Source organism: Chlorocebus sabaeus, chromosome 5 (assembly GCF_047675955.1).
Source record: "Chlorocebus sabaeus isolate Y175 chromosome 5, mChlSab1.0.hap1, whole genome shotgun sequence".
NCBI lineage: Eukaryota > Metazoa > Chordata > Mammalia > Primates > Cercopithecidae > Chlorocebus > Chlorocebus sabaeus.
Window position 1 is genome coordinate 69,124,086 of NC_132908.1, and position 19,608 is coordinate 69,143,693.

General features: G+C 44.7%; 2 protein-coding genes across 15 annotated transcripts in view; one reads left to right on the top strand and one right to left on the bottom strand.

Annotated features, from left to right (window-relative positions):
• The window catches only part of TXNL4B (thioredoxin like 4B), a 64,666-nt gene that overhangs the window by 790 nt on the left and 44,268 nt on the right, over window positions 1–19,608 (top strand). For 6 of the 14 annotated variants that reach the window (XR_012092975.1, XR_012092970.1, XR_012092969.1 and 3 more), the window contains exons 1-4: window positions 66–290; window positions 2,026–2,190; window positions 3,584–3,735; window positions 17,843–17,948. Coding sequence is in view for 7 of the 14 variants with exons in the window: in XM_007993776.3 (XP_007991967.3) it covers window positions 2,059–2,190; window positions 3,584–3,735; window positions 17,843–17,948 (390 nt within the window). In the remaining 7 variants the exon portion in view is untranslated. Of the gene's footprint in view, window positions 1–15; window positions 291–549; window positions 704–2,025; window positions 2,191–3,583; window positions 3,736–5,903; window positions 7,847–17,842; window positions 17,949–19,608 lie in introns of those variants that run through there. The other 8 variants (XR_012092973.1, XR_012092972.1, XM_073015539.1 and 5 more) reach the window with 8 other exon arrangements.
• Window positions 15,957–19,117, bottom strand: LOC103233192 (haptoglobin). Its single transcript, XM_038008314.2, is given in 4 exon segments — window positions 15,957–16,772; window positions 16,774–16,894; window positions 17,968–18,042; window positions 18,762–19,117. Coding segments are annotated over 4 exon segments (1,095 nt in total). The 5' UTR covers window positions 19,006–19,117; the 3' UTR covers window positions 15,957–16,117.

The following is a 19,608-nucleotide window of genomic DNA, read 5'->3' on the forward strand; positions in this document are numbered from 1 at the left end:
GAGCTGCGCAAGGTGGGCGGTGACTAGAAGCTCTTCTGTTTATTGGGCTGTTGAGCGGGGGCCGACCGACGACCGGGAGTTTCTTTTCTGTGCTTGTGCGTTTTCTATTCGGTTTCCTTCCGGCTAGCGGGGCCACAAGGGTTGCTAGGCAACAGGTCCTGGGTGACTTGGCCTTAGGGTTCTGCCCGGCTTGGGGCTGATGAAAGGAGCCGTCCACGCCCGGGCTCTTCCGAGAAGGGGTTGCCGACAGTCACAAAGTGGAAGGGAGGGAGGCGGCGTAGACGAGTAAGGTAAGTGCTACGGTCCCTAGCGCGTGTGGGCCAGGAGCAGCGTAACACAGGTGACTTTAAATACATATATCGGATATTTTGGAAAATAGAGATGCGCGCCCCGCTGTAAATAAAAATCACCCGTGCCTTCATACGCAGAGGTGACCACTGATGGTGTTTGGGGATATTTATTTCCAGTTGTTTTTGTGGAATACATTGTAGTAAGGTTTTGTACAAAAGTGAGTTCAAAGTTTTTTTCTTTTTTTTGGTGTTTCTGCAGTTGTGGCGCGCGCCTGAGGTTCCAGCTACTAGGGAGGCTGAGGCGGGAGGATTGCTTGAGCCTGGGAAGTTGAGACCAACCTGGGCAACATAGCGAGACGCCGTCTCAGGAAAAGAGAGGGAGAGAGGAAAGCAGTGGAGTTATTGGTCAAAGAGTATGTACCCTTTCTTTCCAGAAAGATTTTGTGCCTGCATTCCTGCAGGGACTCCCTGTGTCTGCCCCTACATTCATACTCTTGCCATTATTGTGTCCCAGTGTCTTGTTTGATTTTCGCCAATTCAGTGACTTTGTAAACATATCTTTTAATTTACTAGTAAAGCTTAACTTTTCAAATATATTTAGTGTCCATTTGTACCTCTTCTTTTGGACTAGAAAGTTGGTGGCCTGTATTCTAGTCCTTGTCGTTGTAACAGGAAGTGCAACTGTAAGCAAGCTAGTTTGTAAAATGACGGGGTTGAATTAGGCCCCTTGTACCTCAGCATTTTATGATTTGTTTATGGAATTGTAGTTTTCACACACACTCTTAACTGATCTGTTTGCCATGTAATGAGGTGCACCTAGAATCTTTAAGCCAGGTTTTGTAATAATATAATGTACACAATAAACGACTGTTTAAAATGTGTAACAACACATGCAAGAAATAATATGCTGCCATGACAAAGAATATGGATGTTTTCTATATAGAGATATGGGGCAATCTTCATAGGTTAGGTTTGAAATAATGAAAAGTGCAGAAGAGTAGATAAAGTGTGCGTGCTGAACATCTGCCTTTGGTCCCTCCACAGCCATTCTTCATCCTCCTCTAGACTGCTCTGGGATGGGGAGGTTTGCCTGCCTCAACAGGCCCCTGCCCTCTGGTTCCAGTTGGAGTCAGCCAGTGGTTTCCCAAGCAAAGGTCGGAGGGAGGGAGGAGAGTGGCCACAACACTTAACAGCAGGCCGCCCTCCTATACACTGTCCTCTCCACTCACCTCTTTTTGCCACACAATTCTTATAACTGCTTCCTCCCGTGGCCTAGGGATGGATATAGCATCCTGCTGTTACTAGCCCCAAAGTAGTACACTTCACCCTGTTGTTTTTCTACAACTGCCTTAATTAAACTGCTTTCAAATTACCAAAGTTGAGAGTGTCATGGCTTTCTTGCTGAAACACTGATACAATAGGCTATCTTTTGAGGGGAGAGAGAGGGAGAGAAAAAATATAGGAACACATATTTGTATTTTTTTGTGAATGCGTAACAAAACTCTGAAAGATACATGAGAAACTAATGAAAGCAGTTATCGGGCCGGGTGAGGGAGCAATGAAAACAGGGCACAAGGAGCAGGGACAAGGAGAGGGAAACTCCACGATATTACCTTTCTATGATGTTTCTTTTATACCATGTGAATGCATTAGCTACTCTGTGAATTAATATTTTTTTAATGAGGGCTCACACACTTAATCTAAACTATCTTTAAACATTGCACCTTTGTTTCAGGAGTGACAGGATTCACATTTGGGTTATCTCAGGATGAGCTTCCTACTGCCCAAGCTGACTAGCAAAAAGGAAGTAGACCAGGCGATAAAAAGTACTGCTGAGAAGGTGTTGGTTCTCAGGTTTGGAAGAGATGAAGATCCTGTCTGTCTGCAGCTAGATGATATTGTAAGTGACTGTCTAAGTGGTTTTTATTAATAATCTGTATTCTTACTTCAGCATCTGAATAGTACATGAGAGGGAGTAGTCAGGGCTGGGTATATGGCTACTCATTTGTTAGTTCACTAAGAGCTGATTGTGTGCCTGGCCTGAGCCAAACCCCCAAATCTGTGTGTGCTGAATCTGTCTTGGATGTCCTTACCCGCTAGAAGCTGTCAATGCTGTTTCACCAACAAGGCAATGGAAGAGCAAAAAACTATTAACAAGCATCTGTTAACACTATCTTTTCAGTGCTTACAATAGTAAGATAATAGTAGCCCCATTTGCCAGTGGGAGAAAAAATGCCAGAGAGGTCAAGTAACTTCCCACAAGCACAGATCCACTATATTGCAGAGCTAAGATTTGAACTCAGTTTTCTGTAGCTGCGAATCATCTTTTCTTGTGTGCTGCCTCCAGTATGCGCCTGATGCAGAGAGACCTAACCCAAAACTAAGACCTCTTAGCACCATTTCTACTGCTGCCATCCCGTGTAAGAGCTGAGCGTACAAATCCACATTTCCGTGGTTGCAATGAGGGTGTGATGTGTTAGCCATGGGGAAAAAAGGACCAGAGGATTCTACCCTCAGCCGTAGGGAGGAGGAAATACCACATAAGTCAGTAATGTAGACACTGAAGCCACGCTGCCAAAGTTCAAATCCCTGCCCTACTGCTTAGGAGCTGTGTGACCTAGGCAAATTACTTTACCTCCCTGTGCCTCAGTTTCCCTATCTATAAAATGAGGACTCTAGTAGCATATACCTTTTAAGAATGTTGTAAGGATTAAATGGGTTAACAAATGTTAAGCACTTAGGACAGTTACCACATAGTAATGTCATATAAGTGTCTGTTACTAATTATTGTGATTTTCATTTCTGGGAGGATTGGGAGGAAGGAGACATTAGGGAATTTCAGTATCCATATTACATATTTCTAAGTTGTGTTGTTTTAAATGAGCATGGGTTACTTTTATAAAAACATTCAAAGAAGGAAATTAAAGGAAGAAATAGATTCACAGTTTTCCCCAAGGATTTCTACGCTTAGCTCTTACACAGGATGGCAGCAGTAGAAATAGCCAGAAGACGTCTTAGTTCTGGGTTAGGTCTCTTTCTGTAATGAATAAACAAGAATACTCCCATGCTGTCACCCTCCTAACCTCAGTTTCCCAAGGTTCCTTCCTAACCCCATCTGCAGGGAATGAGATTCTGGAGGATGGGGTTACCTTGTGTCTAATGTGGGAGCCACAGGGGCTGCATTGTTGGCCCAGGAGTTTTTTTCAAACGAAATACTCTGTTGTAGTGACAAGTTTCACAGAAGAAACATTAGCTGCCTCTCATATTGTAACCTTCGTCTCTCTCATTTGCAGCTTTCTAAGACCTCTTCTGACTTAAGTAAAATGGCTGCTATATATCTGGTAGATGTAGACCAAACTCCAGTTTATACACAGTATTTTGACATCAGTTATATTCCGTCTACTGTCTTTTTCTTCAATGGGCAGCATATGAAAGTGGATTATGGGTAAGTGCAGTTGATCTGAAGTTATTGCAACCTTGTAAGTTTCCTTTGGTAAGCAGTTTCAGTGGCTTGCCTATTTGCATGTGATGTTGACTCTGTGAGTCTTATATCAGTACTGTTTCCTCAACTGATGCACTCTCTAATTTTTTATGCAAAGCCTTGCTACAAAATGACAGTGTTTCAGGTATGATTGTCTAATTTTATTTATTTTTTTAATTAAAAATATGGTGCATACACATGGTTTATCAAATTTTAATTTCCAACTTAAGTATAAAGAAATAGTACAGTTTGCGAAGCACTACCATCCGTAAGTCTATAAAATATAAAATAGCTATGTTAACTAAATAAAGAACTTTTAAAATTTTCCCAGAAATTTCATTTGAAAGAAAATACGTAGTTGTTCTTAAACCTTTGGACTGGTGAGTGGCATTTATAAAAGAAACATTCCTTCCAGCAAACTAAGATGTGCTTCTCTCTTGCAAAGTTTCCTGCTTTTCGCCATTCAGAGAATTTTAAGTCATTCTTCAGCAAAGCCTGTCAAGAATAAGTAACATGAAGTCTTATTTAATGCCTTCCACTCCATCCAGTTACCATCTCAATACTTAATATTGATGATTGGATGCATCCATGATTCTGACCATTTCTACTGTGGTTGAGGTGTCCACTTATCTAGATCTGTGTACCCTTTTTGTCTTTATTTGAAAATGTGTGAAATATTATCTTTTTAAAGTGCCTTAGGCTGGGCACAGCGGCTCACGCCTGTAATCCCTGCACTTTGGGAGGCTGAGGCAGGCGGATCATTTGAGGTCAGGAGTTCAAAACCAACCTGGCCAACATGGTGAAACCCCATCTCTACTAAAAATACAAAAATTAGCCGGGTGTGGCCAAGCGTGGCTGGGCGCGGTGGCTTACACGTGTAATCCCAGTACTTTGGGAGGCCGAGGCAGGCGGATCACGAGGTCAGGAGATCGAGACCATCCTGGCTAAGACAGTGAAACCCCGTCTCTACTAAATATACAAAAAATTAGCTGGGCATGGTGGCAGGTGCCTGTAGTTCCAGCTACTCTGGAGGTTGAGGCAGGAGAATGGTGTGAACCCAGGAGGTGGAGCTTGCAGTGAGCCGAGATCGTGCCACTGCACTGCAACCTGGGCAACAGAGTGAGACTTCGTCTCAAAAGAAGAAAAAAAATGAGCCGGGCATGATGCTGGGCGCCTGTAATCCCACCTACTCAGGAGGCTGAGGCAGGAGATTCACTTGAGCCTGGGAGGTGGAAATTGCAGTGAGCAGAGATCGCACCACTACACTCCAGCCTGGTGACAGCAAGACTCCATCTCAAAACAACAACAATAACAACAACAAAAAACACAAAATATTTTAAAGCTGTTTATTCTACTGGAACACAGTTGATGTAAGTATTAATTTGGGACAGCCTTTTAAGGGGGCCAGTTCAACATTGTGTATCAAATACTTTAAAGTGTTTAAACTTTTTAACCCAGTAATTACACTTTCAGGACTTTAATATGATGTTGTAGATGCAGATTTAACAACTGAAAGAAATACATGTTGGCTAGAAAAAAGCATATTACTGAATAATTTGTATGACATAATTTCCAGTGTTGGGAAAAAAGAAGTGTGTATCTGCACATACACACACACACACACACACACAATTGGAAGGATATACACTGAAAAGTGACCTCTGGCCTCATTGGTGATTTTGTTTCTTTCTTTAAAATTTTTATAGTAACATACCTGATGTTTGAGATACTTTTCTAAAAAAAATAGTTTTTTAATACCTACCACTCAAAAGTATAAGCGACTAGAACTTAAAGGCTGTGAGTATTGAATGGGCTTTGCACGTTGCCCAGGCAAAAACAATAGCAAACACAGAAACAGTGTACATTCCAACACTTGGTGATAAAAATAGATTTTGTGATTACGATAGATTTGAAGCTGAAGCTTTTCACGTGATAGAGCTTTCATGCTAGTGGCCCACAGCACTGGGTTTAGTCATTTACTAAATGGAAAAAAATGTTGGACTTTATGTCTGAAGTCTCATTGACAAGAAGAAAATAACAAAGCTGTTGTTCATTTTGTTTATCCTGAAAGTCTTCCACAAGGTGATTATTCAAAGTTCTTAGAGCAGTTGTTTCTCTTCTATGGTGTCTAGATCTCCAGATCACACTAAGTTTGTGGGAAGCTTCAAAACCAAACAAGACTTCATAGATTTGATTGAAGTAATCTATCGAGGAGCAATGAGGGGGAAGCTTATTGTCCAAAGTCCTATTGATCCCAAGAATATTCCCAAATATGACCTTCTCTATCAAGACATTTAGTACATTAACTGCTGTCAAAGATGAAGAAAAAGGCACATCTTGACACAGTACCTGAATCCAGCTGTGCTGTTTCTGAAGTCCTTTGGAAATGTGTGTCCCAGACGAGAAGAGGTTATACTTGCATGTAGAAAACCTGGCCCCTGAGGAGAAGACCCCGCTAGTTCTCTGATGACCTGGGATGCCTGTCTACTCCCTGCAAGCCTCAGAGCAGCCAAGTCATTGGTGTTCATTTTCCCCACGGTGATTGTTGTAACTCCTCTTTCTAATGTTTGTCTTTATTTCTTTAATACAGAGTCCTCCAAAACATTGGCTAGTACAATTTGATTTAATCATGTTCATTTGGTACACAAGTGAACTGGAAAGTCACTTCCTATAGAAGCAAAAGTACTTATTTTCTACCCTAGCTGGCTGCATGCCTGCACACACACATGCACACACTCTCACACTCACACACACACACACACACACACACCCCTTTGCCCATTCCTCCACTCATACATCCCTCATGCTTTCCCATCTCCAGTCTGTATTACTGTAGTTTCTCTTCAAATAAATAATTGAGCAGACAGGTTTGTTTTATTTTGAAGCCTTTTGGGTCTGACTTTTAAACATTGTCCTGGTTGGCTTTTTTTTTTTTTTTTTTTTTGAGATGGAGTTGCCCAGGCTGGAGTGCAGTGGCACGATCTTGGCTCACTGCAAGCTCTGCCTCCTGGGTTCACACCATTCTCCTGCCTCAGCCTCCCGAGTAGCTGGGAATACAGGCGCCTGCCACCACGCTTGACTAATTTTTTGTATTTTTAATAGAGATGGGGTTTCACTGTGTTAGCCAGGATGGTCATGATCTCCTGACCTCGTGATCTGCCCACCTTAGCCTCCCAAGTGCTGGGATTACAGGCGTGAGCCACCGCGCCTGACCCATTTAATTATTTTTTATATTATAAAATTGAATATGAAAAGTGAGAATTTGAACCTTCACTCTCCACCACTCTATTCAGGTAAAACAATGCATGAGCCACCCTTAGCAAGAGCAGGTTTTTCCCAGAAGCTGCTGCCTCTTCCTGAGGCAGAAAATTGTATTACTAAAGCTCAAAACTAAGAGATGTTAGCATTGTTAGAAAGAAATGTCACCCTTATGGGATTTGCCTGTTTTAATAACTTTGTGAGGAATTCTTACTCTTCCGGGGCACCTGGTGCAACCGTGGGCAAGTTACTGTCCCTCTTTAAACCTCATGATGGTTACTGAAACATTTATTAGAAGGAGAGGGTAGGCGCAGAGCTGGAGAACCATGGTCGAGGCAGCTTGTGATCTGCCTAGCAGCAGCTGACCTCCTCGCCAGCAGAAGCCCAGTCCTGTTCAGAGCAGCACTGTCACTGCAAGTCCATCCCCTTTTGCCAGGGGTTCCATTCCACCCCTTTTCTGCAGGGAGAGGTGCCATGAGGCTTGCTTCTGGCTTATACAGGACAGAGGGAAGGCTGCTGGGCACTGCTTGTGTTCCTGCTGATAAAAGGAGGGAGTCACTCCAGGAATAAGACAAAACAAGAGGAGGAGGCCGTCACCTCTGTCCTCTTCCGTCATACACTTCCTGCCTCTGGTTTAATCATGATGCATGGAGCTACAACAGCCATCTTAGGCCCATGAGGTGCCCAGCATCAGGTAAAACATCGACATGCTAAGAAGAACAGAAAGAGTCCGATCCCTGATGTTACTGAACTCCTGCGTGAACTCAGCCTGCCTCCCTCAGATTTCTGTGAAAGAATAAAATTTCTTTTTGCCTAAGTCACTGTTAGTCGGGTTTTCTATTCTTCAGCCCAGTTCACGCAGTATTTGAGGTATGGTGAGCACTCAGCCCACCAGCCAAAACTCAGAACCTGCATGCGCAAAATTCTTGTGTCTTCTTCCTCCTGTTAGAAATAAGTTCTTGGTGCCGCAGAGGAAGAGCAGCACTCAGAAGAAAAGTTTCTCAGCAAGGCAAAGTTTACTTTGCAGAAGGGTGCTGCCTGCACCTATAGCAGTCACAAGAGCACAGCTAACAAAGGAGAACAGAGGTGTTTAACCCTAACGCAGTTCCTGCCTCTTTGTATTTCCCCCATTGGCTGGGGTTGGACTGCACAGTCTAGGCTGACCCCAATTGGCTATGTGCTTGAATCTTTCTCAAAAGGCACAGGTTAAAGGTTACAGGTTAAGGTTTGGAGCAAGGCAGTTTACAGCCTATGACAAGAAAGTTGGATCTTTGAAGAGGAACCTTTCATTTATTCTGACAATTTCCCCCTTTTTTTATAATTCTTCCTCTTCGAATTATTTTTGTAAGATTTGACTTTGTTGCTCTTCTTGATTGTCTAGGTAAAAGTTTATCTGAATATGGAGGGGGAGAGACAGAGGAGGTTTTAGTGAGAGCTGTTTCTACGAGTCTTTGAACTAACCCACGAACACAGTGTGTGATGCAACAGCCTACAAGGATGAGTGCACTTGTAACAATTGCAAGGGAAGTGAGGATAGAGGCCATAAGTCCTTTCCATTTACCAAACTATCTTTCCAGTAAACCTGTGAAGGGGTCATCTGTTCCAGAATTTTCAGCCAGCTCATTTTCAGGGTGTTGAGGCCTTGTAGAGCCTTGGTAATGGTTCCATCGGGAACTGTGTTATTTGGGATCAAAGTACAACATTAGGGTCTGATGATGACACAAACTCTGCCTTTTTCTGCTAATATCATGTCAAGAGCTATCCTGTTTTCCCAGGCCATCTGGCTGGTGGGACCAAATTGCTCCGCTATCCCGTTAATGGCATCTGTGGTATAAATAACAAATCCTTGTTGATTGTCATATGTATAATTTATCCAATCTACATTTGTGTTTATAGTAGACCACCAAAGTAAGACTGACTGAAACCCAGCAGCTATTTGATTTCAAGCTTTAAATTCATTGTCTACTCCTCATGGTACTCCAATTGCCTCTATATAGACATGGGGGTCGAAAGACCCTTGAGCTTCTCTTTTTTCCCAAGAGGGTGACTTTTTGCCGGACTGATGAAATGCCAGGGTGAAAGAGATGGCCAATTGGATTAGAGCACAAGTGCCACTCCAATTATTTGGCAGCGTACCCAGTAGAGGTCCTCCACAATACCACCGAACATCTGCTCGTGGATAGACGAGGGCAGTCTGATTGGTGAGCTATCGAAAAGGCTTGGATTCACTGCATCCTGTTAGATTCCTGAAAGATGCCAAGTTTTCCCCCTGTTGCGAGAAACATGAGGTAAAATTGGCATGAGAGGTCGGGTACTGGATGGCCCTTGGGGGCTGACCCACAGAGCAGTCTTTGACTTTCAGGAAAAGCGGTGAGAGAGTGGTGCATGACTTACTACCCCAGGCTGGGAGATGCTGGAAGAGAGCTACCATACTGTCCATGCCCGGTTGGTTAGACCATCCAAACAGGAAAAGAACTATTTGGATTTCTGGCCTGCCTGTTGCACAGGTGTAATAGTCGCTTTTATTTAAAGTGCACACTGAGTGTTTGATCAATTTCAGCCAGGCATTTGTTTCTTGGTATCTGGCCTCAATAACCAGAGTGTGTTTTAGGTCTTTGACTTCCACTATGGTCACTTTAGTTTTGTCATTAGGTAATGGCAAGATAGTTGTTTGATTTGGAGGAGATCTTGGGGAAGGAAGGGGTGCTGGAGGGGTGACAAAACCAATCTCCAAGGACCCTATGGGGTCTTTCCCAGTAACATCTGCCCCTATACCATAAAAGCGACTTAGGGTGGGAATAGGGTTAGCGGAGATTGAAGTAGTAATAGAAATATGCACCGGGTTATGTCAGGTGTTGGCAGTTAAAGGAGTTATTTCGTTTAGTAAAATGGATATAAGGTTTTAGGGAGGTACAGCCTGCTGGGAAAGTCCAGCCTTGGGACTGAGTGGTCCAGGGAATATCGTACCAGGAATGGTAGGGTAGCCAATTATAAGGAATCTTACAAAGATCAGATTGAGGGTGGGGTGAGTACCAAAGGCAAAGATACTTTTCCGAAGAGGCTAGTTGCCTTTAACTTGGTAGGTCTCCGCAAGGTATGGCTAGGCAAGCATCAAACTCAACAGCTTGAGGGGAGGCTGATTTGGTTACATTAATAATGAAATGCCCCTGGGCAATTAGGAGGAAGAAGAGACAAATTAGACCTTTTGAATGTTAATTTTGAGGGAGTTGGTCCTGGAGTGGTGGTCCATGATTCCATAAGGGGTGGGGTCCTTTTTACCCGAGTGTGATGAGTCCACCCCTGTTCAGCTGTTGGGACTGCTGTTTTAGGTGTTAGGAGTATTAGATAGGGTCCCTCCCACGATGGTTCCAGTTTTTCTTTCTCCAGCTTTTGATGAGCACATAATCCCCAGGCTGATGTGGGTGTACTGGAAACTCTAGAGGTGGCGTTTGTGCTAAGAGGCCTTGGATCCTGAGGGAAGACAGGGTGGAAGACAGACGACACACATAGTTTTTAAGAAATTGATCTTTTGTTTCCAATGTGGGGATGTCAGTGGTGGAATTTAAGTATGGCAATCTGTAGAGCATTTCGTAAGGGGACAGGCTGATATCTTTTCAAGGAGTGGTACGAATTCTTAGTACGGCGATAGGGAGGCAGTTCATCCATGGCAGTTGGGTTTCGAAGATTAGTTAGGTGATTTTTTAGAGTTTGTTTCATTCTTTCTACTTTTCATGATGAGGGTGGGTGCCAGGGAGTATGATATTCCCATTTTTTTTTCTAGTGTCTGGGTTAATCCTTTAATGACCTGTGCAGTAAAATGGGTTCCATTGTCTGAGTCAGTGTTCTCTATTAATCTGAATCTGGGTATGATGTCTTCTCTTGTGATACCTTACCCTGTTTTAATATGAATTGACTGTCCCTTAGCTGAGGAAGCCAGACAGACTCCGTTTGGCTCCTTCATTTGCAAGACATCAAGGGCTCCTTACCCACCCCCTTCCTCGAGGATTTAACTTGTGCAAGCTAACTCCCAACACATCAAAGAGTGCAATTAACTGATAAGGTACTGTGGCAAACTATATCCGCAGTTCCCAGGAATTTGCCCAGTTGATAGTACCTATAGCCCCCGCGTTTGTGTCCAGTAGATAGCATCCAAGGCCCTCGCACCTATCACCTTGTGATGGATTTAAAGCCCCTGCACTTGGAACTGTTTGTTTTCCTGTAACCATTTGTCTTTTTGCTTGTTTTACTTCTGTGAGATTGCTTCAGCTTGATTCCCGCTCCCCTTTCTAAACCAAAGTGTAAAAAAAATCTAGCCCCTTTTTCAGGGCCGAGAGAATTTTGAGCACTAGCCGTCTCTTGGTCACCAGCTAATAAAGGACTCCTGAATTCATGTTAAAGTGTGGCGTTTCTCTATAACTCGCTCAGTTACAACACTATTGGTACTTTAACTACATTATTGTCAGTTGCACTTGGCAGGTGAATGGCTTCCACCCAGTGAGTGAGATGGTCCATTATAACTAACAAATATTTGAGGCAGCCTATTTGGGGCATTTCAGTATAGTCTCTTTGGACACTTTAGGAATGGCCGTAGCCCAGGATTTCTTCCCCCAAAGGGTGGTTTTTTTAAAGTTTGTTTATTGGTTTTTCTGCATACCATACAACTGTCTGTGACTTGCCTGGTAAGGGTATAAATCCCTATACACCCGTAGGTTCTAAGGACTGCGTCACACACGGCTTGGGGACCCCAGTGAATTCCTTGGTGAAGTTGTACTAAGATTTCTCTCATTAGGGGCTTAGACAACATTTCTTTGTTATCTGGCAGTATCCATTTCACTTCTGAGTTTTCATTAGCCCCTATTTTCTTTAATTTTTCTTTATGTGGTTGGGAGAAGATGGGGGTTGCGGATGGGGAAGGGAGACAAGGGGTTAAATGGAAAACGGGTGCTTCTTGGGAAGCGACTCTCGAAAGAGGAACCTTTTTGGTGTCCTGGGACATAAACAATGACTGTATCCTCTAGTAGCTGAAGGTTTTCTAATACTTGCATGATTAACTCTTTGTGGACAAGGTTTTGGCCCTTGCTAGTAATAAGACCTCGTTCAGTCCAAATCTTCCCAAAGGTATGGGCCACTCCAAAAGCATATTTGGAATTGGTGTAAATATCCCTTCTTGATTCTGCAGATATTTTAAGGCTTGATTTAGTGCGAACAACTCACATGTTTAGTTAGACCAGTTATTGGGCAGTCTCCCTGATTCAACTTCTATGAGAGTTTCTCCATTAACACTGAGTAGCCATTATGTTTTTTCTCTTCAGTTACCCAGGAGGAGCCGTCTACAGAGAAATGGTGCCCTGTTTTTAAAGGGGTCTCACTTAGATCAGGCCTTACTTTAGTCTGATGATTGATTAAGTCTAAGCTTTTGTGCTCAGGGTCTCCGGCATTTGGATTTCCTGTCAGGAAGTTGGTGGGGTTGGCCAGGTGCAGTGGCTCATGCCTGTAATCCCAGCACTTTGGGAGGCCGAGATGGGTGGATCACCTGAGGTCAGGAGTTCAAGACCAGCCTGATTAACATGGAGAAACCCCATCTCTACTAAAAATACAAAAAAATTAGCCAGGTGTGGTGGCACATGCCTGTAATCCCAGCTACTCGGTAGGCTGAGACAGGAGAATTTGCTTGAATCCGGGAGGCAGAGGTCGTGGTGAGCCAAGTTGTGCCATTGTACTCTAGCCTGGGCAATAAGAGTGAAACCGTCTCAAAAAAAAAAAAAAAGGCCGGGCGCGGTGGCTCAAGCCTGTAATCCCAGCACTTTGGGAGGCCGAGATGGGCAGATCACGAGGTCAGGAGATCAAGACCATCCTGGCTAACCCAGTGAAACCCCGTCTCTACTAAAAAATACAAAAAACTAGCTGGGCGAGGTGGCGGGCACCTGTAATCCCAGCTACTTGGGAGTCTGAGGCAGGAGAAGGGCGTAAACCCAGGAAGCGGAGCTTGCAGTGAGCTGAGATCTGGCCACTGCACCCCAGCCTGGGCAACAGAGCGAGACTCTGTCTCAAAAAAAAAAAAAAAGGAAGGTGGCAGGGTTGAGCTCATTGTCAGTGGTTAGGGTTAAATCACCTTTTTCTAATAGAATAGCTTCATATTTTAGGATTCTTGAATCCGTAAGCTATCTCCCTGCTTTTTGGCTAAGAATGGTTTTAACCTGATGGGGTGTGCTTACAATGAGACTTCCCCCAAAGGGTATTTTTCTACTTTCTTTTGTCAATAAAGCAGTTGCTGCTATAGATTAGATACATTCAGGTCACCCATGGGTTACTAGGTCAAGAATACTTGACAGAAAGGCTGTGGGCTGGCGATGGCCCCCATGCTTTTGAGCGAGTACTCCTATAGCTGCCCCCTTGCTTATATTAGCAAAAAGGTGAAATGGCTGTTCTAAGGATGGCAGAGCTAAGACAGGGGCAGTTATAAGTAGATGTTTTAGTTCCTCAACTTGCTGGACTTCTTGTGGAGTCCAAAGAAAGGGGTCGGGCCCTTCTTGGGTGAGTTTTAGATATAGAGGCTTTGTCTTTAAGGCATAAGAGTCAATCCACAGGCAACAATTTCCAACTAGCCCCAAGAATTTTCGAAGTTTTTGTTTTGTCTTAGGCAATGGCAAGGATATGATCCCTTCAATTTGTTCGGGCCCTATCTTCCGCTTCCCTTTGCTTGTTAAGTCCCGTGTATTTTACCTTGGGTTCTATGAGCTGGAGTTTACTTTTTGGACCCATAACCGTTGTTTCCTTAGGAAATTTAGAATTGTGTTTACTTGGTCTTTGGTGCCTCCAGAAATGAGCAGGTCGTCCACATATTGGAGTAGATATAAGGATGATGAAAGAGTGAAATTCTCTAGGACTTGTTCCAAAATTTGACTGAATAGGTTTGGAGAGTCTGTAAACCCTTGGGTTAGAACTGTCCATCGGTACTGTTGCTTCCAACTGGAGTGAGGGTCCTCCCATTCGAAAGCAAATATGTCCCAGCTATCCTCAGCTAAGGGGCAAGCCCAGAAGTCATCCTTGAGGTCTATTACTGTGAACCACTGGCGGTCATGAGGGATCTTGCTGATAATGGTGTAAGGGTTAGGAATGACAGGGTGGGTGGTCTGGACTATTTGGTTAATGGCTCAAAGGTCTTGTAGTAGTCGATATGACCCATCTGACTTTTTTACAGGCAGTATTGGAGTGTTGTAAGAGGACATACAGGGTTTAAGAAGTTCTTCCTGAAGGAGACCTTCGATTATAGGTTATAAACCTATTCTGCCTTTCAAGGGAATAGGGTACTGTTTTCTCTTTACAACTTCCCCAGGATTTCTTAATTTTACATGGATTGGAGAAACTTGTAATTTCCCCCAATTTCCTTCCTCTGACTATACATCAGAATGGATTTGGCTCTCCTCTAGGATTTAAAGTAAGTTTAAGGAAGTAGAGAATTTTCCTTGATTAACATATAGACCTATACCTAATTTTATCATTAAGTCCCTCCCGAACAGGTTTGTCCCTGCTTCTGGAATTAACAGGAATTTGATGCTAGCTAATTAGTCCTGATACGTGACTTTGCAGAAGCCCACAGGCTGAGGCCAGGAGGTGGTGCTGGGGAGGAAGGCAGGAAGATGAGTGATCAAGAGAATGCCACAGCTTTTCTCTTACTGTTATTTTACCAGAGCCACTTAATACAATCAGACAATTCTTTAAGAAAACTGGAGACTGCCTTCTTCTTCCAAGAAACTTGGTACTGAAGAGAACTACAAGAGGAAAAGGTGTAAGTGACTGTGTTCTGAGAGGCATTTTTTAAGAGTTTGGTGTTTCCCAGTTTCTGGCTACTATCTCACAGGTTCTAGAATACAGGTCTTATTGGCCTACTAGCGCTAACCTGTTGAAGTTTGTTGATGAATCTGCAGGGCGCCTGTGAGGAGAGCTTCACAGAGATGGCTAGACCCTGGTGAGAGAGAGTGACATCAGTGTCGTTTTACACCCTGCAAAGGAGGGGCTGTATTTTGGCATAAGAAGGCGCATTGGTGATTGGTGGTAGTGAAGGCTTATAGCAAGAGAAAGTTCCGTTAGAAGAACTTCTGTTTATCAGAGCTCCAGAACCTTTCTTCTGGGAGACCATTGATGGCGAGACCTGCCATCAGGAGAGGAGGCTCAGCCAGCTTGCGTTTGATTCCTGGCGAAGGGTGGGTTTGTTCCAAGCAGGAAAAGCAGCTTCTACTGAAGCAGGGACTCTACCTCCCACTCTGTACAGAGTCCCGGAAGGTTACTGCTGATAGGGACATTACTGTGGCTCAAGTCCTTCATGGAAGAGACCAGGAACTGATGGCCCAAATTACCTAGCAAATGTTTGGGCTGAGCTGTGATTTGGACCCAGCACATTCAGAGGTCCTGCCTTTACATCATCGTCTTTTGTTTTCTGGAGTGCTGGTAGGTTAGATCCCAAACTCTGAAGTACTGTGTGTGTCAAAACACTTTCTCCCCATCCCACTTTGACCTAGCCTCTTCCTCAGCAGGCCCATGTCCTTTCTCCTAATTCACTTTGAAGAGGCAACAGGATACAGTGAAAAGAGCTCTGAGTTTGTATCAAACAGGGCTGGGTTCAAAGTTCTGCTTCATTGTTTCATGGCTATGTAACCTTAAGCAACTCACTTACCATCTCTGAGTCTCTGTTTCCTTCTCTGGTAAAACAAGGACAACAGTTGCCTTTCTGGGGCCTAGCATTCAATAGGCACTCAATCAGTGAGCGTGATTTCCTAAGGTGGAAGAGTTTGTATCACCTTTGGGATTTCCAGTGGGTTTGGGGTGTTTTCTGCCATAATCCCAGTAGACTCTATACCTTCTGGCTACCCTGGACCATAAAGGAGTGAATAAAAAAGTCTCAAGACTGAACACAAAACAGAAATGAGTCAAAAGAAAGCTCTTTATTGATTGACTCAGCAACCCAGGGCTGGCACCCATCAGCTTCAAACCACATCTTATCCCATCCACTCCTGTCCACTCCCGTCCACTTTGCCCTCTTCCAGGCTGGAATCTTGCTTTCAGGCAAGGGCTTCCGGCCAGCTTTGCATTAGTTCTCGGCCATGGTTTTCTGAACCCAGTCCTGGATGGAAGTCACCTTCACATACACACCATACTCAGCCACACCACAGCTCTTATCAAAGCTTAGGATCCCAGCCGCGTACCAGGTATTCTTCTCCAGGTCATGAACGGCAAAGGCACTGCCCGCATCGCCATAACAGGTGTCTTCCTGGTACTTAGACATGCCGGCACAGAAGGTGTGTTCATTCAGTATGGGCTGCACCCCTACAGGGCTCTTCGGTGCTTTCCTTTTGGGGCATTTGCTGCCTTCATAGTGCTTTATGCAGTCGTATTGGTCAGCCACAGGCAGCATGACATACTTCAGATGGTCAGTAAATTTAAAATTGGCATTTCGCCCCCAGCCAGACACGTAACCCACACGCCCTACTTCTGCATAATCCTTTGAAGGTAGGCAGATGGGCATCACTCTCTCATTAATAGGCACCTTCTGTTTGAGTTTGATGAGCCCAATATCTACCTGGGAGTAGTTAGGGTGTAGAACCACCTTCTCAATCTCTACAAGCTGCTTTTTCCCCACATAGAGTGTGGAAGTAGGGGCAATGTCTTTTGCTGTTGCATTTTCTGAATGGTCCAGGAAGAGATTTTTAGCCATGGTCAGCAGCTGTTGTTCATTGATCAGCGTGGCCCGTGGTGAGATTATGGTGGGAAACCATCTTAGCCTGCCAGGGAAAGCTGCCTTTGGCATCCAGGTGTCCACCCAGGATCCGCTGCACTGCATCTGCCGGATTCTTGGGCTTCCCACATACTGTCAAAGAGAGCAAGACACTCGTGAGTGGAAATGTGCAAGAGCCTTTCCATCTGAGAAAGAGGGGTAAAAGCATGGGCGGCTGTCACTGCTGCGTAAACTAGGAAGATTTAAATGCTTTGCCCTTACCACCTGCTCATCTCATTCCCAATAGTTGCAGTTCTAAAATAATTTTTTAAATTGTTTACATTACAAAAAGCTCTATTTCTAACTAAGGAATTTAGAAATACTGAGATTTTGAGCCCTGGCTGGTGAATTATGTTTAAACGGTTATCCCAACAAAGGAATTTTCACAATTCCCTGAAATTCATTCAAAGGTCTAGGGGCCAGACGTGGTGGCTGACGCCTGTAATCCCAGCACTTTGGGAGGCCGAAGCAGTTGGATCACCTGAGATCAGGAATCAGCACCATTGCACTCCAGCCTGGGCGACAAAAGCGAAACTCTGTCTCAAAAAATAAAAAACAAAGAAAAAGAATAAGAAAGGGCTAGGAACTACAATAATTCATTATCTCTGAAGAAAGAGGAATCTAGAGCAACATTGGCTGGAGCTCATATTTTGTAGAATTTGCAGTTAATACGAGGCAGGTTGGGAGTTCCGCACCCCTCACAGCAGAAGAGGCTGGGCCTTTGCCTCTGGTTCTTAGAGGGAAAGCAGAGAGCAACAACTCTTACTAATAACAAGAAGCGGGAGTCCCAGCCCACGTCCATTTTTAGGCTTCCGTGGATTAAGATTTTATAATCCCTTGACTTGTTCTCCCTGGAGCTTGCTTCTCTTTAGACCCAGGGCTCCCTAGCAGGTTCTCTGTATGCACAGGCTCTCCTGATCTGTGGGCAGTGTAGACAATGGATTCAGCCAGTGCCCTTCAGGCCCCAGTGATCAAGACCCTTAGACCCTTAGTGACCCTTAGGAAGTTACCACCTAACTGCTTAAGTCTCTCCCTGGCCAGCTGCGGTTCTCCCACATCCCTCCTCCTGGCTCTTGTGTGCTCAGAGGAAGCCGCACTGGAAGGCTGTGCCTCTAGGACGTCCCCACCCAGAAGCCCGCCTGCACTGGTAAGTACTCAGCACCCACCTGCTTCACATTCAGGAAGTTTATCTCCAACAGCCTTATTTGTCCACTGCTTCTCATTGTTTAAGGTGTACACTCCTGAAACAAAAGGCAAGAAATGAGCCAAAGGCAAAGTCAAGTCTGAACCCCGAGCAGAGTGAGAAGGCATTTAAAGAGAAGAATTAAAAGGAAGAGGAAAAGGGGACAAATAGGAAGGGGAAAAGGAGAGAGAATATGAGGAGGAGGGAAGGAGTGCTGTGCTGGAAACCAAGTGCCTGGACTCCAGTTACGCCCAGCAGAACCCACTGTGGTCATGGCGGTCACAGCCAGGCAGTACAGGGAGGGCTCGGGGTTCAAATCCTGACTGCATCTTACAGGCTGCCTGAATTTGGGCAAGAGATTCAACCTGTCTGTGCCTCTGTTTCCTTATCAGCAAAGTGAGAACAATAACCTCTATTCAGAGGGATACTGTGAGGACTAAGTGAGTAAATAAATATGAAGCACTTAGAGCAGTGCCAGGACAGCAAGACTCACTAGGTGGGGGTGACCTATCGTCATCAGTGTTCCTCCTTTTCCCACATCTCCCGCTGGAGATGGAAATCTGACTCTGAGATAGGTAGGCTGCCTGGCATGGCCTCCCCTTAACAAAACAGAAAACTTGAGGCTGACAAAAGTTCGTCTGCCCAAAGGGCCACAGCTACCGGCAACAAAACGCTTATTAGAATCTAACTCTCCTGGCTCCAAGGAGAGCAATGAACTTTCTGGCGAATCACCCCAGCACCGCCCATAGGGCATAGAGACAGTTGTCCAGGTCTTACCATCTCCTTCTGTGCGCAGCCTGTAGTAGTTCTTACACTGGTAGCGAACCGAGTGCTCCACGTAGCCATTTGCGATCATGGGGGGCTTTGGGCAGCCGTCATCTGCAAAGAGAGAAGCCAGAGAGTTTACTATTTGGAAATTGTTCCCAGAGACCCATGAAAAGTCAGATGAGAGGAAGCTGCTCTGCACATCAATCTCCTTCTGCCCCAAATAGAAGCCAACAGAAGTGCACGCTCCCCTCATTTCTGGCAGGAACCCCAATGTTCCTGGCAGTTCTGAAAGCTCAGAGGTCGGGATGAGAAGGGGGAACTTTCTTCTCTCAAAGAAAGAATGCAGACCCGAGAGGGTAAGAGTGGGATGCGGCAGCGCCAGGAATGCATGCTCCTACCCAACCAAAGACTGACCTGGGATATCTGTGACATCATTGCCTGAGTACAATGCAAAAAGCTGTCGTCCCCAGAGCAGGAGGGAAATGACAGCTCCCAGGTCACTGCAGAGAGAAAACAAGGAGTGGAAAGCTGGTCTCCCTGCTTCGCAGCACATGCATGCATCCACACACACATGCATGTACACACACGCGCGCGCACACACACACACACGCATACACACACACTCCTCCCACTAATCAGCCAGAAAAGAAAATCGATATATGGAAGTGCTACGACCAAGAAGTTGCCCCCGCCCCCTCACACACATGCTTCAGCAGCAGCTTCTGAGCATACCATGCTTCCAGCAAGCTCTGTCATGCTGGGAATTCTGCAGAAGCTTCAGAGAGGGATAGAAGGGTACATAGGTAGGAAGGGACCTCAGTTTCTGGCCGCAGTCAGGAAAATACGTTGGCAGTAA